We start from the raw sequence: 26464 nt of genomic DNA, 5'->3' as shown, positions 1-26464 counted from the left end.
CCCTCTTTCCTTTCATATACTATGAAACATCTAGTATATGCACACATACGTATATAGAAACACAACATGGAAATTGTTGAGCATTACCTTAGCTGGCTTTTTCACTTTCTAGGAATACGTTCCCCTACTCTACACTGTTGATGCACCCATCTATTGTCTGGTGAAAATATTTTGTGGTGCAAATATGTGGTGCTTTGGCAAATGGAAAAGGTGAAGAAGGTCCAGAAGTAATTAATAGACCCATTTAGTGCTGGTCCACAGTGCTTAGGACTTGGTTCTTCGGTACCAGTCTCCTGTGCTGTGTGGCAGCACTGGTTGTGACTGCAGTGGGAAAGCAGCTAGAAATGATAGGTGCCGAAGGACAGGCCTGATAGGGGGTTTCCTAACTCATTATTAAATAGACTCATGGACCTAAATTGTGTTTGATCCTGTTTCTTATGATTTGGCTTGTACTGTTGTATTTAGCAGCTTCCTGAGACCCTTTAATAGGTCTTATTTCCTCCTTATATCTTCTGGCACCTATCAGATCCTCACTTGGAAGTCAACCATTCTTTTTGTGCAGAAAGTACTAATTGCCCCATTTTTAAGTTGCTGCAATTTTTAAGTTTATAGTCCTGATATAATTGATCTTTATGAAGAAGTTGTGTATTCTGAGAATTTGCAATCACTTCTAAAATGCATGCATATCCTTCTGTAATTCAGAAGGTTGTCGGGGTTTTTTATTCATTTAAATATTTATAAGTTGTTATAGTGAAAAACCACAAAGTTCCTCAGATGACTTACATTGCGTCAAAGGAGATAAAAATATAGGCTTACATTTTAGTGCTTTAAAAAAACCTTTAGCACGCTAAAAACTCTTGGCTAGATTATATTTTTAAATTGTTCATTTTTTATGTATGTGTCACTTAAAAATAAATCACAGTATCTGAGCAATTTTCTTTTATTAATATATAATAGAGCTTTTCAGGCCTAATTGGGCAAAGAAATCATACTATTTTACATCCTTCCGTTCACTTTAATCAAGGAGGAGAATCCATGTGAAAATAATGAGCAGTGAATTGTTTGAGTTGTTTGTCAGATAGCAGTGCTTGCCATAATATACTGCTTTGTCTAGGGCTGGTTAATAAAGCTGTACATTTGCAGGCACTGCAAAGAGAACTGTAAGGAAAATGTGAATAGTAATAAGAGGACATCTTATGCTTAGTTTTTGAAAGTTTAGGGAATAATAGAGCATGAAGGAGGGCAAATATGTCTGTAGGATTTGTGGAATAGCAAGAATAGATTAATAGGGGGTAAATTAGCTATAATATTTTGATCCTTTTTGTGTGTGTGTGTTTGGATATTTATTTTAATTATTTACTTAGACAAATTTATTTTTATTTTTCAACTTGTTAGAATAATATTTTTTTTAGCTGCAGTTTGACTAATCCTTCAATGAGCACTTTGTTCTGGCTTGGAGTTATACAGTTATTTCAATTAAGGACTATTTTTTCATGTAGTTGTAATATTAAAGGCCCTAAAGAATGTAGTTGAACTTCACCCAGGTATGCACTTTGTGCATGGCTTGCTAGTGACTAGTTTATTCCTTACTGTTTTTCATTAGTTGCTTAATCTACTGAAAATTGGTGGCATTTGGTATCAAATATATGAGTCAATCTCTCTGCATAAGCTCTCTCTTAATCCACTTTTGTCAAAATGAGGTGATTTGCTTATTTAATTTTTAGCTAATTGCACCAACACAATTAGTGCTCCTGGTATTTCTCGGAGTATAGTAACCTTGAGAAGGTGTTGATAATGAGCAGCTGAGCACACATCGACTAGTAACTGTTTGGTGTAGTTGAGTGATAGTATATTGCTATGTGTATTTTACTCATTAATGTATTTGATATCCAATAAGGGCTTGGAACTGTGTGAACTAAATTCTTATGTGCTGTGGAATTAATCTTATTCCAGATCCCATTTGCTGTTCCAAGAGATCAATGTACCCTGCTTATTCTAGCTTTATTTCACTGCTCTTCAAACTTAACAGTGGAGCTACCTATTTAAGTATTACCAAATCAGGTTTAGTTGGACAGAAGAGGGTTTGTTTGCCATGTGCTTAGATTACACAGCTGAACTGGGGCTTGCTACTGTCAAAATGGGTAGCGTTGCATTCGGTTTTCAAACCCCAAACATGCATTCCTGTCTTCTCTTGTTGGTCAGCATTGGCTTTTTTCTGGCATGGTGGATGAGTTCAGTTACACTGACAGGAAACTAGCCCCGTAATAAAATGAATAACTTTCTGCTCTTATCTTGGAGATCAGAGATGAACATCAGTGCTGGTGTGGGGATAGGAGCATGTTAGGGAAGAAGGGGGAAACAAGATCTCTGTTTAATGTGAGATTGCTCTTAGACTCCTTTAGCTGTTATTATTAAACTGCATGGTCGTGATAAGCCTTTGTGAATTACACCTATTTTTTTCTTAACAAGTTAGGGAGTACTCATACAAGCATCTCAAAAAACATGTAGGGTATGGCGACCTGCTTTTCTACTATTTTTGTTTTCTAGTACTGTTTTGAATGGCCATGATTTATTATAATTGGACAATACTGTTTTCCAGAATCAGTCCTTCTCTGACAGAACAAATTTTTATCAGTAACTCTGATAACCAGACACTGTGAATCTAAGTTTTGTGATTACCAGTTTTCAAGGACGCATTAATTTTTTTTCCCCACCTCTGAAGATTCCTCTGAAAGGTGGCAAAGCTTAGGCTTTGCTGCCTTTCTTTGCTTATTGTATGTAGAATTATTTTTAATATTACTTCTGTCATATTTTCTATAATCTTAATTTTTTTAAGTAGTTCCACAGATGTTTAGAACCAAAATGTTCGAAGTCATATCGTACTGATGGGATGGAGAAAATAACTCCAGTCATCTTCATGTTTCCCTTGAACCAAACTTAAGTTCTTGAAAGTCCATTTGGGCAACCACACAAATTGCAAAATCAGAATTCTTACTCTCATGAACTGGCACATATTGCAAGTTTCAGTCAAGTGTGGGCTGTGTTAAAATACCTTTTTTAATTTGCTTACAGATGCATAGTAGTAAAAGTGCCGATTATTTAATTCATAAGGGTGTGTTGATGAAGTAGGCTTCACTGTCTGTCAGGGAAAAGTTAACATATTTTAACTAAAACTTTTTTGTGGATACTTTTTAAAAAGTTCCTAGCTGTTTGAAGTGGAAAAACCCTAATTAAAGTGACGATTCTCTGGCTATGGTTAACAATTGCTGTCAGAAGTGAAAAAGAGACATTAGGATTGTCCTAGTAAGTATATCCAACTGCTTAATTGCCTGTTATTTTTATTTCTCTCAGAGAAAATTAATATTTTGAGTAATGGTATTTCTTGCTCTGTGTCTTACAAATTTCTGTTTAAAAAAAACCCCAAAACCAAACAGCAAAACCAAGCACCCTCCAAAAAAACCCCTTAAACCTTGAAATGTTAAGGTGTAATGGTAATCTAGATAAGTAAAGCACAAATTTTTGTATGTTAATACTGAATGAAAGAATGACAGTATGTAAAGTATATATGAAAGATGCCTTTAGGGGAAAACTAAAAAGAGTTGTTAACAGGAAACCATGTTGATGTAAAACTTTAAATACATGTAGTTTTGTGAAGTTTTGTATGTTAATAGAGTTACCAGGGGTGTCCAAATTAAACTCATGAAACCAGAACACTGTGTTTTGCATCATAAAATAAACAGAAGAAAAAGAACCAAAACACGTTGAAAAATAAAGTAATGATACTTCAGTTTTATTATTAAATTCTCTGTTTCATTTATTCTTTTATACTCCAGTTATCAATCTAAATTCAAGTTTGAATGACGAGAGAAAGAACAGCTGTCACAGTTGTATTCATCTACTAGAGGTTTATGAAGCTTCTCTAACTGTCACTATTTGTGTCTAATTTGAAACAGTTTGTCATTTTTAAAGAGTCAAGTAGACTTTGCTGAATATTAATAGGAATGTTGAATTGCTTTATAACATTACTATTTACAGTCTAGATATTAGTGGTATTTTTTGATTATTAAACCAATTTTCAGATAATGGTCTCTGAATTCTGTAGTTCTGAAGTGTTCTATATTCAACATACTTCTGTGGGCAATTATCAAAATACAATTCAAGATGACAGTTCAGCTCAAGTTTTTTTCTCAAGAGCTTCTATTTGAAAATAAGAGAAGTACATATTTAAGTTGTTTTTCTTTTTACTTGGGAAAGTATTTTCTTTGTTCATTGTGCTTATAGTAATTGCATAATGTCCTAAACCAAACTGGAATGATATGTTTGTCTAAGAAGAGTTCTTCAGTGTAATCTCCCTGGTATGTTTATCTTACTCAGTTTAATACAATTTATATGAACAAAGTAGTGTAAAATGAAAGATGATTTCCCCTATTTTAAAAGCTCTTCCTAACTTTTGTTGTTTTGAGTCAAATTAAAGATGGTAATAAGAGAAATATAAAAGACAAAATGCAAAGTGGTGGTTATGTCATTTCTTATGAATATACTTTCACAGGAAAACCGTGCTATATTAAAAAGTAACTTTTTCTGTGGGAGAAGAGAGGGGAAAAATGTGTTTAAAAAAAAAAGAAGAAAACCCCCCAAACTTCCTCTCCCCCCTCCTTTTTCTTTTTTTTTGTCAGCATTATTTTTATGGGCCTTTGAGTAAAAGGAAAGGACTTTTATGTGCTTCAGAAGAAAATATCCAAGTCATTCAAACTTGTCATATTAGGAAATGCTCTTCCATTTTCCGAGTGGCATCTGCATACTAAGTCAGTGTGCTGAGTCCCAGAGCTGTCACTTTAACCTGTCCTAAATAAGTATTTCATAGCAGTGATATATGTAATTATCATACTGCAGTATTTTCATTGAAAGTATAGCAAGCAGCAGTTGCTGTATTTTTGATCTATGTTTGGCTGACAAGCTTTAGAAAAATGTCTGAAGGGATTAAGAAAGATTGGCAGCAGAGAAAAGCTGTTAAGAGCAGCTATTGAAGAAGCAAACGTACTATCTCAAAGATTAAACTGGGTGTTGGACAGAGGATTTATCAGACTTAACAATTTCTGATGACTGGTAGTAACTACTTCCAGGTACCGCTATTTGAATGAATTGTTTTTATCTTGAAGATGCTGCTGTATATGACCAGCTTTCTTGTTAAATAGAGAATTAAATGAAAATTTTTGATAGTAACTGGTTTCAGCTCACTGCGATATTCATCCAGTTTGAGTTACTCAACATGCTGCCTTCTATGTTTCACTAGAGGAAGTCTTCAAGACCTTTAAGTGCCATTAATTTAGTTTTATATTGTGATTAAATGCACGAGTTGTAAAAATGCTAAGGTATCATAATTATACTAGTTTGTCTTCTGTTTCTGCTGACTGGTGAGCAGAATTGCTTCTTATACTACAGGTTGTCTCTACTGTCTCTATTCATCCTGAAGATTTGTTCCACATCGTTTTACTACTACCAGGCACTTAATTCCCTTCAAGAAAGCGTGTGAGGTCATAACAATTGTTGCATTGGCTATGTGATTTTTGATTTGTTTTATTTGTTCTTTTAAAGCAATGGTTACTGTGAAGGTAGTGAGACACTGGAACAGAGAATGGATGCCCCATCCCTGGAAGTGTTTAAGGCCCAGTTGGGTGCGGGTCTGAACAACCTGGTCTAGTGGGAGGTGTCCCTGCCTGTGGCAGGGGGGTTGAAACTACATGATCTTTAAGGTCCCTTCCAACCCAAACCATTCTGTGATTCTATACTGTTCTTCAGATGGAGATCCACAGTCTTGCTTGTCTTCTAGTTCAAGTGCCTCGGGTAGTTTAGGGCTTAAAATGGATTTTATTCTTGCCTGGTATCGTTACTATACTCTATATTAAATATTATTTTACATTTTCATAAGAAAAAACAAACTCAAAACTTCTGTCATTAGTAATCAGAATAGGTATGTCTTTTAAGTATTTGAGGTTTTCAGCTAACTCAGATCTGTCTGTCAAATGAAAGTCCGTATTAACCAAGTACATACTTCTAGCTCTTCTGTTTGGTGGTTTCTTTTTTTTATCCCTGCGGGGTGTGCTAAAGATTACTTGAAGAGAAAGGCTTTATATTCCCTGTGTATAAAAGAAAAATTCCACTAACAAAAGTCCTGGTGGAGTGCGTAGGATGATGTGTTTAAATGTATAAATCTGATTACTGATGTGGATTTCAATTATCTATTTTTAAAGTTTGTTTTGCATCCCTGTGTGTATTTCTGCATTTTTTTCTATCTGCGTCCATCTAAAGAAGATGTGCTGTTTCATGATGCTTAGTGCACACTTACAGAATTTAAAAAATTAAATGAATTTGATAATATGAATGTTGCCATAAAAATAATGCATTTCTGTTGAGTTTGAAATATCTTTTGTGGTTTGCATTGTCTCATTTTGAAAGAAATTAAGAAACTAATAGACTTGTACTGTGAGGAAGTCACAAGAGGTTAGTGGAAACTATTTTATTTGAAACTGCAAACTGGAAATGTTGGGTTGTGGGAATAGATGGAAAACAAGATCTTGAATAATGGTAGAAGCAGTAAAATGAATAGAAACCAGAAGATTTCTGCAGGTGTAAAAATGAAAGAATTGTGAAGGAGAAAGTTAATTACAATTAATGTAACTATGGGAGAGACATGTATTCCAAAGGGAGCAGCATTTTAGTTCTGGCTGGTGCATCCGTTTACTCTCCCTATGGTCTCCCTATAGTTATAATTAATGATCATCTTTTCGTAGTGAAGCAGCACAGAGGTGGTTATATTTCCAGATTTAAATCTTCTCAAGCATGCTTTCCAGCAGACTGGGAAATGTCTTCAGTGGCTCTTGGCATCCAAATATCACAACTTTGTATGTTTGTTCTGAAGTAATTCACAGGAAGAAAAGCTAAAAGAGAAAGAATTAGTTAGGCAATGATAACATGCTGTACAAATGTCAGGAATATAGCATTCAAATACTGTTTCATGGATCAGTAGGATCACAAGATCGAAGAGGTTTTCAAAGAAGGTGGATCAGTGCTTTAAACGTAATTGTAAACTGCTTTTGTTTTCAGTGAGACATATGGTTAGTTAATTATGTTTTATAGATTTCAAACCAGTTCAAATACAGTTGTCAGAAGTTTGCATGCTGAAACATTTTAATTTGAATGGGCTTTGCTTGTAGTTTAAACGTAGTTTAAATGCAAACCTTTTAAAATCATATTAATCATAAAGTAATTGGGCTTTTTGATCACCATGGGGATTTTTTGCTTGTTTTTAATTTGGAAAATCTGAAATTGTAAAGCAAAAGTGAAAAATTTGAGTACTTAAGCACAAAAAACATTAAAGGAAAAGAAGAATGTTTGGTTTTTTTTTTTTGCAAAACAGTTTTTCTTCTCTATGTTTTTATTACCTTGTTTCATAGAAACAGAAAATATTGAATGATTTTATAGCAATTAGTTTTGATAAAAGCCAATATTTATAAAGAAATACTGACTTAAGAATTGTATTCTCATCAAAAACATTTCTGAACTGATTTGCTTGTTCCATCTTCAGTTAATCAGGAGGTAAAAAAAATCACTTTATTACAGTGCAACTGTAATTTAAAGACACTGTCTTTCTTACAGTAACATAGGGGAAGGAAAATAAAGAAACTGTACTCTTATTTTTGAGTAGATGGAGCAGTTTTCTTTTTTTCTATAGGTTGTACCATGTGGTATGATTATTTCTTGATCTTAATGATAAGTACCTATACAGCATGTAAAAATGTGATTGAATCTCATGAATAAAGCAGCCTTGTGGCTTTTTTGCCACAGATGTGCATGTAGCAGTTTCATTGGGAAATTGTAAATCACAGCAGATTAAGATAGTTAAGGAATGCACTTGAGAAATAATATAACACGTAGGGTTGCCTGTGCAGCCAAGAATTCATTCTCCACAAATATGCTTCTTTTAATGCAGTATATACAATTTGTGCTATAAAGTGCAAGTAGTGGATGGTACTTACATTCTGTTGTAAATAAGGCAAGAACTCCGTAAGGTGGATGTCTTTCTTATTCATTGTCACTTTGATTAAGAAATTTGACCAATATTGCACAGATTGGATTTGCAGCAAACTGCTGCTATCAGAGAGTTGTGCATTTGATGTCACTGAAGAACAGTTATTTCCCCTGCTGCCTATTTTTCTTTGATAATTTAGCTAGTTGTTCAGTTCAATGACAATAACAACTTAATTTTCATGACTGGGTATATTTATCCTTATATAGACTTATCGTCATGTGTAAATGGTTGCTGAGCTTACTTGACAGTTGCAAATTTTTCAGGCTTTTATCACTGAAAAAATTAAACTTACACATTTTAAAAAGTTTTTATATTTAAGTACCATTTCTTAGATAGTCTTAATTATTTCTAAATTTACCCAAGTTGAACATTCAGCCTGGTGAAGTTATCCAGGTAATTTATTAAGGATACTTCTGTGTATGGGATTGTTCAAATGAGTTCTGTTTGCTTACCTTTTAATATTAAGTAATTACGTGCAAGACAATTTTTGTTTTGTTTTTTTTTTTTTAATAATACTTTCATGTAAGAAGTATCAGTTTTCAATACTTCACATTCACCCTTGCATATGTAGATGCATAGACTGTTTTCTTAATCTTTTAAATACATTTTGCATTTAATGCCGTTGATTTTGCCCCCCGTCCGTTAAGTCTACATTAACTTACGGATTCTTTTTGAAGGTTCTTCCATTTTAAAAAATACAGTACTACAGTGATTGTCTCTAAAATAGCTCTGTAGTTAATCCCACAGTGTAACACAGCTAAGGCCTGTGTTCCTGATGCTTCCTTTAGACTTGTTTGACCATGCTATGGTTTACTCTTACCCATTCTTGCAGTTCTGTGCTCTCTGTGTTTGTGCGTATGCGCATACGTAGGCTTGATGCTTTGAAAAAGCTAAATGATAAGCAAAAACTAGGTAATTAAAAGATATGATTTGGGAGACATGTTCAACCTTTAATGTTTCATTTCCTATTCTCCAAACACCTTTTGGATTTCTCAGGAAACTCCCTTATCAGGCATTCTAAGAAAATGCTCATCAGCATCCTGTGCTCATCATGCATACTGGATGCTAATTACTATTCCCGTAATTTGGTATCACATGCACCACTTCTCCCTGGCAACCCGTTTTGGTTGACAGCAGCATATCTATTGAAGCGATTTCTCTAAGAAGCATTTGTGCTGAACATTGTGTTTTTCATTATTGCTAAAATACATTTTTAAGAAGAGCTGTCATCTTACAAGCTTTGAAGGCTTCTGTTTCACAATAATGTCATGCCCAAGGATGTGGCTTATACCTTTCCTTCTAAATGTAAGCTGCTTTTACCAGGCAGATATCTCATCTGCCAGTCTTATATTTGGCATTATGCGAGTTCTGTGCATCAAAGATCTGTTGGTGCCACCTGGTTTATTTAGTTCTCTTTTATATCCTGTTTTGGTGGTAGAGTTGCTGAAGTAGTTAATATATTTTTAATCTTTCTTATATCTGAATTGTTGAGCAGTAGTCTGGGTCTGCAGCCTATGGGGAATTTTTTAACATGCAGCATGAGCTGAGATTTTCCCTATTTTCCAAATAAATTTATCATTTTTAAAATCAGGTCTATTTCTGTGTGGTATGTACAGTAGGAATTAAGGGCAAGTTCTGGACTACTTAGTGTGGGGAGAAAAAAATTACCATTAAAATCTGGCCTAGAAAAAGCCTGAGTAGAAAAATCTCACTTGTAAGCATGTAGGCCCACTAAAGAAAGACTCTCAATGAAAGCTTACTGTTATGGAAAATCTGGAATTAGAGAGTAAGTGTATGAAGTATTTACTCCTTTGTGATAGAATAAATTGAGAGTGCTTTCAGGATCATACATTAATTTTGATGAACCTAAAAATTAGATCAAAGTAATCAAGCTTACAGTGTTTTTTGAGGTGGTGACTGACCTTGTTTTCCAGGTCAGAGGATTTTATAACATTTCCCGCGTTCAGTAAAATTATTTAGAGAATTAATATTGATAAAGTAAAATGATTAATGTTTAAAACAACGTTCTTATACTGATGTATAAAGGATATTTATCTTGCTTCCTATTGCATCTTAAGGAAATTGTGGCAGATCAATTGAAAACTACAGTAAGATTATTAACAGTGTTAAACCAGACAAGTCAACAATACATTGCCTGTGGGAGAACATGAGTTGTAAGAGGGGAATATTTAAAGTGTATTAAGGTTATGTTTACCTAAGCCTGGACTGATGAGATGGTTAAGTTAATTTTATATTTTTTCTTTTTTTTTTTCATTTTAATTTTACCTTTGTGACCACAGTATCACAAAGAAAGGGAACTTTTTACTTTGGTGATTAATCCTTAATAGCTCAAAAGCTATTTTTATCAGATAAAAAGGTAATTAGGATTGTTTTCAATGAGAGATTATGATGTGGTTATGTACATATTTAATTAGGTAATTGTTACTGAAAAAAATTTACATTTAAATGCTCTATTATGTCCTGATCTCCTTAGGAAAACATTGCACTAATGCAGCACTGACTGAATAGCTGTTTCAGAAGGCTTTTTGAAAACTGAGTTTGAAGTGGAATATTTAAGATGTTACTGTGCATCTCTGCATGCAGCATAGTTTTGCGTATATATATGCATATAGTTTTGTAGTTTGTATATTTTGCTGGTAACTTTCAGGTTAGATCTATCTGAAAATAAAATGTCTAAAGAAGATTACAGCAAAGCAGATTTCATACACACTGGTGCTTGTGCATGTACAGTCAGAATGATTTCCTTGCGCCTCTGCAAGAGCTATATAATTTGGACTTGAAGTCTATGGTAATACTTTTATACATTAGATGAGAAATACATTTACACAAATTAGCGCTACAGAAAAAAAAGAATTTTAACATATTCAGAGAATTTGTCTTTCTAATGTTTCTATGTATTATTTTGTATATTGAGTGCATGTAAAGAATATTCATAATTTGTTGATGATCTTACAGTCTGTTTTGGGCTTCACAGAATCTCAGAATGGTTTGAGTTGGAAGGGACCTTAAAGATCACCTAGTTCCAATCCCCCTGCCATGGGCAGGGACACCTTCCACCAAATCAGGTTGCTCAAAGCCCCATAAAGCCCAGCCTTGAACACTGCCAGGAGCCACCGGGTCTTGAACCTTTTCAGGGATGGGTTAGCCACAACTTCTTTGGGTAACCTGTTCCAGTGTCCCACCACCCTCATAGTAAAGAATTGTTTCCTAATCTAAATCTCCCCTTTTTCAGTTTAAAGCTGTAACCCTTGTCCTGTCACTACATTCCTCTGAAGAAGTTCCTCTCCAGATTTTTTGTAGGCCCCCTTTAGGTATTAGAAGACTGTTATAAGGTCTCCCCAGAGTCTCCTCTTCTTCAGGCTGAACGAGCACAACTCTCTCAGCCTGTCTTCATAGGAGAGGTGCTCGACACCTTCCATCACCTTTTGTCCCTTCTCTGGACCCGCTCAGGCAGGTCCACAGCCCACTTGTGTTGGGGGCCCCAGAGCTGGATGTGATACTCCAGGTAGGGTTTCATGAAAGTGGAGAAGAGGGGGAGAATTCTCGCCCTCGACCGGCTGGCCATGTTCCTTTTGATGCAGTCCAGGACACAGTTGGCTTTCTGGGCTGCAGGTGCACTGGATCTTTCTCATATCGCCATTCATCTCATCTCCTGCCTCCACTCTAGTGCATTCATCTGAGTTTTGCTTTATTCTGAGTGCTGAGACACCATTTCGAGATAAAAAGCTAAAATTAAAGCATTAATAAGCCAATTAAATGCCTGTTTCACTAAAAAAAATAGTTTCCCTTTAAAGAATGTATGCTTTATTTAATAGAGACATTTTTTGTGTGAGCTTGCTTCGTGTAATGAAGTAGTAAAACTGTCACATTACATTAATTTCTTTCCCATTTTGTGAAGACTGAGTATTGGTGAAACGGGTTTAGAGAAATTCTGAATGCAGATTGCCTTTTTGTTTGTTGCATTTGAACATGGTTGGACACAGATGGCTATTCAGATGCATTGAGAGGGTGGCTAGTTACTGTAGCAAGATCATTAACCCATTTAAATCATATAAGTTTTCAGTATTTTAGTGTTATTTCAGGGCATGATTTTTTGTTAGATAAAATCCTCTCTGAAATTACAATTTTCCAGTTCTGTAATGCAAAAATGTATGTTGTATGACTCGATCTGTCTGTAATGGCAGATGCTTTACCCATGATCTGTGCTGAAACGGTGAAATTCAAGCCTTATTATTATTATTTTTTTTAAGAAGAAATCAAATACATCTTAAAGACACAGATGAGATATGAACCAAAACCATCAGCTAGGCTTAATCTTATATTAAAATCTATTTTCAATGGAGGCAAGGCAGTATTATGTTTAGCATGTTTATTTTCTGCTGTTATTAGAAAAATAAATTTGTAAGTAGTTGTAAGTAATACTTTATTTTATTTTTCATGTCATCCTTATGTCTCTGCCTTTGGGAGTGGATCCAGTTAAAGCTGTTTAGAAAAACTTACTCTTTCTTTTTGCACTGTGGGAAGTTCTGGAAGCATAAACTAGGAATGAGAAAGAACATCTAATAACATGCTTACAGCAACGCACATATTCAGATCAGCATGTCATTGACTCCATGCTACAGCAGTTTTCCTCCAGGCAACTATTTTCTATCTTCTACAATGACATAGATAACACGATAAAGATCTCTGCAGGAAACTGAAGAAAATGAGAAATGTTGCTGTGAGACTTGTAATCATGAAATTTTAGGCAGTGATCTTTTTCTCCCCAGATATCCATTCGTGTACACATTGACCAGCTATTTCCTCCATATTCTTGTTATTTAAGCTTTATATTACTCCTCTCAGATTTCACTTATTGAAAATAATTTTAAATTTATCTAAAACAAGAATTTGCAGTTCTGTTTTCCAGCACATGTCTTAAATTGAAATAAGAAGCATCACTTTGCACTATGGGCCTATGCAAATAAATGAATAAACATTAAATGTGTAAACTGTTATTTTGTGTATTATTCTACCAATCAAGTGTTCCTTAATTGGAGCTTGTAATGAAAATGGATGGCCTTTTTTATTTCAGTTCTCCCTGAAACGGGTCATTCACATCTTAGGAGTTAGGAGTTAGAGTTAGAAGTGAACTTCCTCAAAAACACTGCAGGAAGTTAAGGTGAATTGATGCAGCAGAAACCATTGCATGTCACTGACCGCTTGGTTGGTGGCTTTTGCAGTGTTGTGCCTTCTTCAATAGATTTAGTGTCTGGATTGCTTCCAAAGTGTAGTTCCTTGTTCAGCATACACCTCATTTAAATAAAAAAATACCAGGTAATATAATATATACAAAAACATACTACATAGCTGATCTAATGAAAAATGTATTTTAATACTTCTCTTAAGTAATTTGACTTACTCTTTGAAATACTTAGTTGCAGAGTTTTGAGCTAAAGTTTGAGACAGTTGTTTTACATAGGACAAATACTACTAGCATATTACTGAAATACAATTGAATGTCTTATGCATTTAATTAGATTTGTTTTTTTTTGTATTTCAAAGGTTTATTATCTGACGTTAGTAGAGATGACTTAATGATGCATGAGAAGCACAATGGGAATGAAAATTGGACGTGAAGTAACCTGTATATTTAAAGAACATATAAAAAATCCTGAATATCTGTTGTATGTTTAAGAGGTTTATGAAAATGCTAGAGATAAGTCACTATAAGCCACATAAAAGTATACTGTTCTTGAATGCTTCTTCCAAAGGGAGAGGCAGAACAAGAAAACTGGATGAGTGCTTCCTAGAAGTGCTATTTTTATATCTGTAATGGCTGAGCTTGTGAGTCTGGGACATTGTGTTTAGGGTGTATGGATTCTTTTGGTGAAAGAATTGAATGGTTCTTAAATGCTATTTGTGTATTTTGGTTTATAGAATCACCTAAACTATAGCAGAAAGAAGTTGATAATAGTTGCTTTTCTGTCTCTAATCTATTTTTCTTTTCCTGTGGAATAATGAGAATTCTACTTAGAATGGTGAATTTATGTCAGACCTATGTTCTTTTCACAAGGGCCTGTCCTGACACCTTTTGTGTTTGGTGAACATACCCATGATGAAAAGTAGTTTGAATCATTAGAAATTGTTTCTTAAAAAGTGTATTTTTGGAGGGGGGTGTCTGGTAATAAAAGAATTGTCTTTCCAGTTTGCAAGTCCTCCTTTACTAAAACAATTAGAATCTATTTTTTTCCAAAATATGAATGCTGGGGTGTCTTTGTTGTCCAAGCTGCTTCAGCCTTGGTTCTCAAACTGCTGTTGTTTTCTCGCAGCCTTTCATTTTTGCTTTTTGTAGGTAGTTCAGTCACAGAATGGGAATACTTTTGATGGGTCCTTATAAACTTCCAAAGTTTAGAGGTCTGCATTCTAAGCCAGTCCTTTTTAGTTCAAGTTATAGCTAATATTGATAAAACCAGGGTCATCTTCATATGTGATTCATCTGCTTTATTTTAGGTTTCTGCTTTACAAGAAGATAGCTAATACTCCATCACTACTTGGTTTTCTGCATTGGCTGTGGAGGGAGGTGAAGACACCCACCTTCGATGGTTAGGTGTGTCTTCAGCTTTTTTGTTGGTTTAAATCCTGGTATGAGCATATAGTGTGACATGGTAGATTTTGAAAGAGAAGGACAAAAAAGAGAGAAGAAAGATGAGAAAGAGAAGATAAAAAGTCTCATTTGTTATCTTTTCATGCCCACCCATAGAAGAGCTATTGTGTTGTGCTACGATTTGTAACTTCCTTGTTGTTCAGAAAAGTGATAACAGTATCATGAAAAGCGAAGTTGCTCAAAGGCAGGAAATTTGCAAAGGAACACTATCTAAGTAGTCATAATCTTATTCTTTCAGCAAATGTTTTCTGAACCAGGGCCTGAAGACTGCTTCTTTCAAGCTGAATAAAGTTCAATATATGTTTTTGTTTTATATAAATATGAATAAGTCTGGCTCATGATTTGTTTTTTTCTGTAAACATTGTGAGGCTTAGAGAGAATGGGTTTCTTATTTTTTTTACCTGTTTAAAATATTAAAATGAAAATTAAAAATATTAGCTAGACTTTTTTCTACTGGGATTCTGGTTTGTGAATATATGGTAACCATAAACTGTATAACTGTAAGACATTTATGAATTAACATAAATAGGATATGCCAAAAAAAAAAAAGTTCCTGCTGTAAAGGTTATATAATTCATCTTCTTTTCTCTCTGGAATAGTCTTTCCCTTATAAACTAATGGGAATATTTGTTCTAAATTTTAACTTCTGAACTGTTAAAAAGGGCTTCTTGGCTGAAAATGGTGGGGTTTTCTTGTTTATCTTAAAATCTCAGGGCACATTGGACTGGAGATAGGTAGGTAGATGCATACTATTGATTTTTTCACAGGTTCATATGAAACTTGCAATCTTAAATTGCCTTTTTTTTTGTCTATGTTAAGTCCGATAATTTTCAGTCTCTGTGAGTAAGCCTTGTGAGTACACTTAGTAGCTTGTCTGTTAGTGGACTTAGTAAAGGACATGTTAACATTCATAGTAATTTACTGTTTTTTCTGGACTTTGAGGGAGCTTTCTGTTGTCTTCTTTTTGAGCTGTGGAACTGACATTTCAATTTGGATCGGTTTTGCCAAATGTACATTACCTTGCCTACTTGTCTAATGTGAGTTAAGTTTTTTCATTGCTAGATGTTTTGAGTTTTTTCTTGGGTTGGTCTGTTTGCCTTCAGTCTTCTCTTATCATCTCCACTGAATTCAAGCATCTTTACCGTGAAAAAACTTTCATCTTTTATATGATGCTAGGCTTTTCTCTTAACATGATTTTTCTAAAGGGGTTGGATTTACAAAGTGAAAGGAAACCAAGTTTGTGCTAGAAGCTGTCTTTCATGAGTAGAGTCTAATAGACAAAATGAAGGGAGCTTAACAGAAAGATGTTGGAGGGGAGTGTTAACACCCAGTTCCTGCCCATGTTGCCATTTTCCACAGAGCATTGTGAGAATTTGCTGCCTATTGCTGGGGGAGGATACTGACTTCTGGGGATTCTCCTCCTTTTTGCTGGGAGGAATGTGCTGCTGACATTGGGTATAGAGCTTCTTCCTGCTCACAGAAGGATCAACTATTAAAAAAGTTTGTTGTTGCAGTCTGCTACTTACTCTTTCTTCATTGTTTTGCAAGGCAGTGTTATAGCTGACTTTATTATATAGGGTATTTAAAATATGTTGGATACTTGTTTGGTGATTTTATTTTAGAAACCAGTTTTTAAAATTGTACTCCAAGGCACAGGTGGCATTTCTTAGCCAGTAAGTGACTTCTGGTGCATTGATTACAGTCCTGCCCCCTCTGAGAGCATTGCGTGCTTTTATTTTATGAAGTCTCTGCTGCAATCCCATGTTTTACTCTCTAGATTTCCCAATATCTTAACCAGTGTTTTATTAGCACAACCTTATCTCCTTGTCCTACAGCTGCTAATACTTTAAAATGCAAAACTAATGATCCCTTAGAAGATGCACACCCACATATAGACACCCGTTCAAACAAGAATGCTTTGGAAACACCTTGCTACCAGTGTCTACTAGTAGTGGTAAAATTACTGGTATGTTAAAATTATTTTCTAACGTATAATTCTCATGATTATTACCATTTGACAAATAACTGCTTTAAGGTAGCATAATCAAACATGACAATCTAAAGGTGTACTTAGGCTTCTGTAATGACATACTGCAAAGCTGTGAGACAGATGATTAGAGGACTTTTAAGACATTACATATCCTGGGTTTCTGTTACTGTTTACTGCAGTTGTGTAATGGAGGAAATGCCGCCTTTGGTTTGTTTAAGTTGAATCAAACACCTCTCTCTTCTGCACCTTCCCCTCCTTGAGAAAAAAACAGGGCCAAGAAAGACACTTCTTTGGTTTTTATCTTGGTACAGTAAGACTCTGTGAACTGCTGCTGCAAGAGGGAAGCTACAACATTTACTTGGAGCATTCCCAACTTGTGTTAAACTCTCTTCTTGGAGAGCTTTGGGAGTTAGCTGTCATGGCAGCACATTCAGCGTTCAAGAGGTATTAATTCAGATGCCATGGTTTAAAAATAAGACAGTGTGGCTTACATGGTAAATTTCAGTTCATAGCGAAATGTGAATTTCTTTTAACATACTTGTGTGATGAATTAAATAGGCGACATTGGGATTCTGTGCTTTTCCAGTATTGAGAATCATGTTTTTTGGGGGGTGACGGACAGAAACCATGTTTCCTTTTGTCTGATTTCTTTCTGATTCCAAATGCTTGCCTGAAAAACAAATGCTCCTTAAAAAGCTGTAGTCAGGTTTCTAAATAAATTTCACTGGTTTTCTAAAAAGCATTTTTCAGGCCTTGTTCTTCTGCCAAGACTGGCAACATATTTTGCTGTACGTGATGCAAACATAGCCATGTTCTGCAGAGATTGCTCATACATAGCTTGAGGGCTCTCAAAGTGCTTCTGATGATCCTCCTTCAGGTGTGAAATGTTTAAAATGAAGTAAATTTTTATATATTAATTCTGGTTAACCAGGCGTGATTTGAGATTTTCACAGTCTGCAAGAAATTAAGTATTCATTAACATTTAAAGCCATTAGGTGACACAGTTGAGCAATAAATGATACATTTAGTCCCTGTTAAAGTAAATGTGCGTTGAAGTTTTTGACTAGAAGATAAGTGGTGGTTGTCTTTGTTTTCAATTATTTTCCTCATTCTTGCTTTATTTATTCTGTGCACTTCATTGACTTGTCTTTCTTTCTCTTTTCTTGAAACAGAAGAAGAAGAAGTGGAAAATTTTGATGTTTCCAGTCTGCCTGAAGAAGTGCTGCAGAACATAGAAGCTGACAGTTACTGGTGCATGAGCAAGTTGCTTGATGGCATTCAGGTAAATTGATTTTTCCTGTCTGTAAATAGTAGAGTTAACTGATTAATGTCATGGCTTTGAACTACTTTAAGGCTGTTGAGAAAGAGCACATCTATGAAAAACAGGGGAGAAGTAGATTTTCACAGTTGAGAAATCTGCTGCAAGTTTGGCATAGTATTAAGAAAGGAAAAGGAAGGAAAAAATTGTGCAACTTCTTTTCATCAAAATGACTGGATGTTTCATTGGAGTATGATGTTCTAGAGCAGAGTTGGAATCTCCAATTCTAGAGGCATGTTGGGCATCTCCATCACCAAGCATGGAGAATGTTTGCTCAAGTCTTCAAGTAAAATGGTCTCATTGAGGTGATGAAAAACTGTCTTATTTTTTTCATTTTAAGTCATTAATATAGCAATCTCTAAACAATAGTTCCTGAAACTATGTTTGTGTTCTTAAAACATCCATTTAAAACATGCTACTGATGCTACTTTGTCACATGTTTGAATTTTTTCTATGTGGAGAAGCTATAAATGGGAGCACAATTTTCTGTTCAACATGGCAAGTTACAACTAAGAATGGTGGATTTGTGTGTACATGTTTGCATTCATTAGCATGTAAGTTTATGAAGATTAGAAGGATTTACAAGGAATAGTAAATATGTAGCTGAACATCTTGCATTTATGTGAGGGAGGAATCCATACAGTCTACCACTGATTAAGTGAGAGTCCAAACATCTGCATTTAATATTTAGCATCCTAAAACACTTTGTGCTGCAATGTTGACACACTGTAAAGTAGAAACTTCCCAATTTACAAAACAATTACCTGAATTGAATTTTATAGGCTTTGTGTTGCATTAGGCATCAAATAATATTTATCTGATATCTGTTTTTCATATCTGTATCATTCAGACCCTTGTCATCTGTGCCATAGAAATAAAAATAATCTGATTTTGTAATCTCAGAATATATGTACTAAGTTAATAGTTGTTGTGAATTCTTGGGTTCTAATGGGACCAAAATTGACCTTTGCTAGAAATGCAAAAGTATCTGAAAGGTGATGATTTGTATTTTGCATTAGCAACAAAGATTTTTATTTTTTTTGTTAGCAGCGTTTGGTAGGCAGATGTTTGCAATCAGGGTTCATTTGCTGCTTTCAGTGAGCTGATTAGAAAATAAATTACAGTTACAAATATTTAGCAGATTGCTGCTGGTTCTTTCCTTTTTTTATTGTGTTTGTACCTTCTCTTTCTGATTATTCCCTGTTTTCAAACAAGTTACATGTATAGTGTAGAGGATCTTTTCTCTGAAATTGTTTCAGTTTGTTTTTTTTGTGACAGTACAAATTGTTACAGGGATAACAAAACTTTAGTTTATTCCCAACATTCTCTTACAAGATGAGGTGATGGACAAATGCTTCTACTGTACTTACTATATTCAATTCTTTTGATAGGTTGCATATAAATTCATTTGTTTTGAAATGCTTTGGACAAATGCTTGAAAACTTGAGGTTTTATTTTTCCAAGTGGTTTTCATGCAGCAAAGACTCTGGAGATTGTATTTATGTGTGTGGAAAATGGGTATCCTCCAGTCATTAATAAATCATCATAAAATGTTAATAACCATAAAAATTCCTATGGATTGAAGCTGTACTGCTGTACTTTGCAGTGAAACAAAATTAATGATTACCAGATTCTTTATTTTGATTGCATTTTATTGACTGTTATTTCTTTCCTTACGGTACTTAGGATTATTAAAAGTGCTTTAACATACTCTTACCTATGACTTAAGTTTTAATATGAATGTTTCATTGGCTAAGGCATATTGTGAATTTAAGCTTGTAACAGAGTTAATATTTGTCAAAATTGTTATAAAATTGAGTAAAAAACCAGAAGTCTAACCTCTTTTAAGCTATTTTAAGCGCATTTCTCCTGGTTAAAGATCAAATAAGTGGTAGCTCAGTGTTTTGTGTAGCAGTTTTGAAAAGCGTAGTCGCCTTCTCATGTTGATTCCTGTAAAAAATGCTGGTTTTCATATTTAAGTCTCTTAGAACTACTACATTTTAAAATATTTGACCACATACCAAAAACGTGTAAAAATTTATGAAGACAAAAGTGAGAACTTGAAATCCGCTTTAAAGGAAGAAAGCCAGGTAAAGAAATGCAAGCCCTCCAACTGTTTTGGCTGTTTCTGGAACATCTTTTGCCACAGGCCTGGTCCTCTGTTTTTTTTCTAGAAAAAGAAGTTCAGAGATTACGTATTTTCTCCTTAAAACTGTGTTTTCATACAAAACTGTCAAGTACTGATAAACAAAATACTGAAATTAATTGTGATGGAATTAAACTGCATTGATGAAAATTTAAGCTCTTATATAAATGGAATGGTTATGAATTGGATGTATTCATCTATCAAAAGGATGCACTCATCTATCAAAAGCAGTCTTGAAAGTTTATGCTAGTGGTGTGACTAATGATGTTACAGTTAATTCAGTGCAACTGACAAGTGCTGCTGAAATGGAAGGATTATCTTGTTTTTTTTCTCCCATTCTCTTGTTTTGGTTCCCTTCTGTGTTGATACCACTTTACTTGTCAAGATAGAATGGTCATGTAATTGCAGCTTGAGTTGATTGGGAGAACTAACCCAATGAGAAATTAGCTAATTGAAAGGAAGGGGTTAAAAATCAGAATAAAGATTGTTTTGCTGAAGGGTTGCCATCCAGAGGGATCTTGACAACTTTGAGGTGGGCCCATGTGAATGTCATGAAGTTCAATAAGGCCAAGTGCAAGGTCCTGCACCTGGGCTGGAGCAATCTCAAATGTCAGTAGAGACTGGGGATGAATGGTTTGGGAGCAGCCCTATTACATTTCCTTTTCTCTGTGAAGGTATGTCACAAGAGACTCATATATGACTACAGGTACTTTGTCTGATATGTCTGAATAAACTGTACGGGGATTTTGGAGAAGAAGAATATGTGATGTGATGGTAACTGCAGTCTAAGAATCTCTGCAGAATATTTATGTTAATTTATGTATCAGTATAGGCTTACATTTCATGTTGGCCTGCCAGTACTGGATAAGTTTAAAGAGTGTACTTTGATAACAGTTAGGGTCCTGTTGTGAAATTCTTTATTAATATGAGCTAGATAGATTTTTGTTTTGTTTGATTTTTGTTAGGGGTGTGTCTTTCAAACGCATAAGAATGTAATGAAAGAATGATTGTATTTGTATCCAGAAAACAGAAACTCATCCTGACTATCTCATTTTCTTGGCTCCAGAATTGTCAAAGATATTATTAAGAAATATGCTTTTCTTGTTTGAGTGTTGTGACACGTAGTATCTATTATTTCTCCTTTACTCCCTCACCTTACCCCCTCCCTTCTTTACTAATGTGTCTGTGTATTTTTAATATAACAGCACATATTTATTATTGAATAAGAGACCGTCTTGGCATTGAGCAGCATGACAGTCACTTCCTGACATGCTTACAGCTATTAGCCTTGAGAAGAAATAAAAACCTTGTTAAAATAATCTGTTGCTTTAGCAGATTCTCTAATGTTTTTTGGTGATCTGGGGGTTTCTATTTGTCCTGGGTTCAGCTGCAGCAAATATGTCTTTGGCTCCAGTTAAAGAGTTTTGCAGAACTTTTCCACTAGTTAATGTTTGGTATTGCACAATACCAAATTACTCAGATTACTTTGCATCTTCTTTCTGTTTGTTCTTTCTAGTTATATAGGCTCCCAAGTGGCTATACATGTCTCATCACAATTTGATGGATTTTTTTTTTAATTATTTAAACAGAAATAATCTAAGATATAAATTAATCTTGTAATCTGTAGCTGTATATACTTACTGTCTTGTAGCAGTCAATTTTGGATGATCATATTCTACAGTGGCATCCTGGGTTCAGCTGTAAGGGTTATTTTTTTCCTTCCCAGTAGCTGGTGCAGTACTGTGTTTTGACTTTCAGTCTGACAACAGTGCTGGTAACACACCAGTGGTTTAGTCGTTGCTAAGTAATATTTACTCTGATCAAGGACTCCTCAGTTTCATGCTCTGCAAGTGAGGAGGAGCATGAGAAGCCAGGAGGGAGCAGAGACAGGACACCTGACCCAAAGTAGCCAAAGGGGTATTCCATACCCCAGCACGTCATGCCCAGTATACCCGTAAGGGCAGATCACTGCTTGGGTTGAGCTGGTTATCAATCGGCAGGTGGTGAGCAGTTGTACTGTGCATCGCTTGTGTTTATTGGTGGGGTTTTTTTTCCTTTCCATTTTTAGTTTCATGTTCTCTCCCCTTGTTAGTTCCATTACCATCATCATTATTATTAGTAGTAGTAGTTTTGTATTATATTTAGTTACTGGATTGTTGTTATCTCAACCCGTGGGTTGTGCATTCTTTCAGTTCTCCTCCCCATCCCACCCAGATGAGTTACTCATGACTACGTGCTGAACATTTTTTTCATTAGCTCTTGTCATAGAAAGACTATACCTCACTTATTTCAGGAAAACAAACGGGGACTTCTAAAATTGTAGGATAGATTAAAGGATAACATAGGATAATTCTGGTAGGAAGGAGCCTCTGTAGGTCATCGTATAGGGTCACCTCTGAGGCCACATCGGGTTGCTCAGGGCTTTGTCCAGTTGGGTCTTGAAACCTCCAAGGATGGAAACTGCACAATCTCTGGGGATTAACCTATTCCAATACTTCACTCATGTTGAAAAAGTTTCTCCGTATAACCAGATGGAGCACTTCTTGTTTGTTTTTGCTGCTTGTCTCTTATCCTGCTAATACGCACTACTATTAAAAAACAATCTCTGTCTTCTTGGTAACATAGGTTTTAGCAGGCTGCTATTAGGTGCATCTGAAGCCTTTTTTCTCAACAACCTTAGTTCCTTCATCCTCTCATAGGGCATTTGCTCCATACCTCTGAGCATCTTGGTGACCTTTTGCCCTTGCTCCAGTTTATTAATATTTTTCTTATATCAGGGTTCGTACAACTGGATGTGGTATTCTAGATTTTGGCTTGCATTTCAAGTTGAACAATCAAAAGATAAAATGTTACAGATGTCAGTTTACGATGCTCATGATAAAGCTGGTTGTCTTTAAACAGTTCTAAACTGTAGATGACGTATGAGTATTCTTGCATTTTCACTTGTAGGAATAATGGCTGTACATATGGGAAAACTTGAACTTACTCCACAAGTATTTCTTCCACTTAATAAAGTAGGCATTCCTATATATCCATCACAATTAGCTTTTTTATTACTAAATCGTCCTTTATAATACTTCCCTCAACAGAGTCCCGTTAACATTCAAGTAGAAAGTTCACGCTGATCTGTGCCATCTGAAAACGTAATTTCGTGTATAAAATAGAGTGTAACTCTTCCTTTAAGTTCAAGTATAATGGTAATAAAATAACCAAAGGGGAAATATATGCATCGTATAATGATCTAACCAGATGTATTAAAAATAGCAATAAAATATTAATATAATTATTTATTAGAGCTTAGAATTTTTTAGAATAAAAGGGAGATAATTAACTTCTAGGGACTAGAGTATGCTGAGGTAGATATTAAGTATTTCTGTGGCTGATTATATAGCAAGACTTACAATGTACAGAGGGATTCCACTAAAGTTCTTTCTTGCTCTCAATTACTGAAAGTTGTTGCTAATGTGGGCCTGAAGTCAGGTGGGTGGAGGGATGGGTGGATGGATTGAATGCTGCTTTGAAGGCCTTTCAGAGGTCTGTGGGAACAGATAAATAGCATGAATATGCAGCTCAAATGTTGAGAAGTGTGTACATAAATAACTAACCCTGGTTCTTCTGAAAATTCTTCATGGGACCTTCCAAAGGTTTATTTCTAGGGAAAAAATAGGTTGAAGATAGCTTGTTTTGAACTTTTTTGTTGAACTCCTGCGAGACAGGCTTTCTGATTATGTCTGCAATTATTCTGGGCAGCTAGTTTAGGGTTATGATAAACTGCACATCTGTTGTCTAAGAATATGGGTTCGTTAGTCACGATTGACAGATATGAGGAATATGTACTGTGTCTGTGTCTAGCTGTTATCTGTCTCTTGTCATATGAACCACCTGTCTGTTGCATATGTGATTTCATGCATGGGTCAAGTTTCTGTATCACAGGCACTGCAGAGTCTACCAATGCTAATGTGGTAATATTTTGTCTAGGATTTCTGGGTATGCATCAGCCCAGCACTTCTGCTAATCTTAGCTAAATGGAGGAAGTAGGCTTTCCTCCCGCCTTACTCAGCTGAACATAGCACTGCAAGTGTGGTGTGTTTAGGGGAAATGTGATTTATGATATAACTGTCTCATAAGCAGGCTTCAGAATCTCCGCTAAAATCATGTAGCTGATACTGAAAGACAGTACTGCAGTCGTGCTCCAATTTCTGCATAAACAGATCCTGATGCCAGTCAGAAGTGTATATTTTAGAAATGTGGGAGTCCTGTCAGGAATTATCAGAAACTCTAGCGGTAGTTATTTCTGTACATAGTTCTCTTACTGTTTGAGCTGCATATTCATTCTTTGTTTCTCTTCCTGCAGCTGCTATTGCTGTAACTCCTTCTGTAAGAGAGAACTTCTTTATGATAATAATCATGTTTAGTAATTTCCAGAAATCTAGATTGTTCATTTTATGATAGTGTCTTGTCCAAGTTGTATCCTGGGAATGACAAAACATGGTGGGTTTTCTTCCTTGAAGCTACAGCTATTCTAGTGAAAAACCAATGAATTTGCTTGATCAGAATTGTGTTTAAAACACTTGTAAAAGTAATAGCTATTTTTTTGGGAATGAAAGTGCAAGTTGTGTTGTAAAACATTTTGAATGATAATATATATTTTTTAATATATATAAATTGTAGGGATGACTGCTGATGATTGCAAGCAGATTGCTTTGTTTTGCTGAAAGCCAGTTGTTGAACAGAGACTTCTAATGAATAAACCATATCTTGGGATTACTCTTATTTTTTTTATCAGTGGCTTCCATAAAGCTATTTTTAAATTATGAAAAAATTTAATTTAAACTTCCAGTTTCTCAAATTTAGATATTAATTTTAAAATCATAAACATGAGAAATTTCACGAGAAATAGTTTCTGCAATTAGGGCATGCATTCGTGCCTGTTCAGGGTTCTAGAAAGGCTTTTCTTCTAATGAGAAATGGACAATCTCAACATTTTTAGCAAGCGCTTATCAAATGATACCCTAAATGGTATTTTTCTGTTACTCTATCTGTGTGTCATATGTGAGACTCAAATCTTGTGAAACGTAAGCGTGGCCACAGCAGGTGCCAGAATCTTTTCTGTTTTCATGCTCAGATACCTGCTTCTCTTTTTCTTACATAATCTGTTGGAGCAAATACTGTTATGTAGTGCTTTAAACTGAGTGAAGGAAAAGAAGAAAAACTAGAACAAGCGTCTAGAAATTTTTCTGTAAGCAGATTTTACCTTTCTCAATTCAAGAGAATGTTTTTACTTAGAATACACTTAAATTATTGTTAAGAGTACCATTAAGGGCGGACTTTTTTGAGGGCAAAACACATGCAGTATTGTGTCATTCTCTGTGGCTTTTCCTTTTCCAAAGGGCCTTCAGATCTTCAAACTCGTGTTTGAAGTTCCTCTGCATAGAGTTCTTTGAATACTTTATTAGTACCTGAAGAAAAAAACACTTTTTATTGAAGAATGCTAGAAGGTTGATAAACTCAGGCAGTTGAATTGTAACTATGAGCTGTTTGAGTGTAATTAACACAGTTGTTATGTTAGACCTGCTGTTTTAATGTGACAGTAATTAAAGCATATCTGCTGTCATCAGTTCAAAACTCTGAATAGTGAAAACATAAAAAAAGCATATGTGCTGTAGTCTTCCTATGTGGCTCTGAGTAGATTTAGTCTGAGCAGCTAATGACTAATGTATCATGGTTGTTGATGATCTGTCCTCAGACAGATTGTTTCAAAGTGGATCCTGAAACTCTTGATGTGCCAATGTCTGAGATCAAAATTTTCAACATTTTAGATTTTTTGAATAAATGGTCCTTCAAACTGGTCTCCACTGAGCCTATCATTAATAATGAGCATGAGTCATGCTTTGCGAAGTGTCTACCTTGCAAGTAAAAATTGTAGAATAACTTAGAAGAGCTGCAATTAATTCTATTGTTTGTGGTATCACTGAACTGTATAGTAGGAGTATGCTACAACAGTAAGCTTTATGTGGAAATTGCTGAGTTTGGACTAGTATCTGTCTACAAGATATCTTTTGGGACCCTCCTCAATTTTCTAGGGCTTGCTTGGTAACTGTAAGACTTAAATTCCTCCTCATCAGTTTGAGAAGATTAAATGCATCACTAGGACACTATGTTTCAGGATGCTCAGTAAGAATTTCAGAGGCAATTACTAACTCTGCTCAATTTGAAGCTTATCTGTGATTATGTCCTGTGAAGGTCTCTGATAA

At 35.1% G+C, this 26464-nt stretch overlaps 1 protein-coding gene across 1 annotated transcript in view; it reads left to right on the top strand.

Moving 5' to 3' along the window:
* The window catches only part of LOC104404821 (TBC1 domain family member 22A-like), a gene marked incomplete at both ends in the record, with an annotated part of 51436 nt that overhangs the window by 6165 nt on the left and 18807 nt on the right, over positions 1-26464 (top strand). The window contains one exon of the mRNA XM_010013349.1: positions 17919-18028. Within this exon, the coding sequence (XP_010011651.1) occupies positions 17919-18028 (110 nt within the window). The remainder of the gene's footprint in view (positions 1-17918; positions 18029-26464) is intronic.

The sequence above is a fragment of the Nestor notabilis genome, unplaced genomic scaffold (assembly GCF_000696875.1).
Source record: "Nestor notabilis isolate BGI_N333 unplaced genomic scaffold, ASM69687v1 scaffold9634, whole genome shotgun sequence".
NCBI lineage: Eukaryota > Metazoa > Chordata > Aves > Psittaciformes > Psittacidae > Nestor > Nestor notabilis.
Note: the sequence above shows the minus strand (reverse complement) of the source record. Positions and strands in the feature narration are given on the sequence as shown.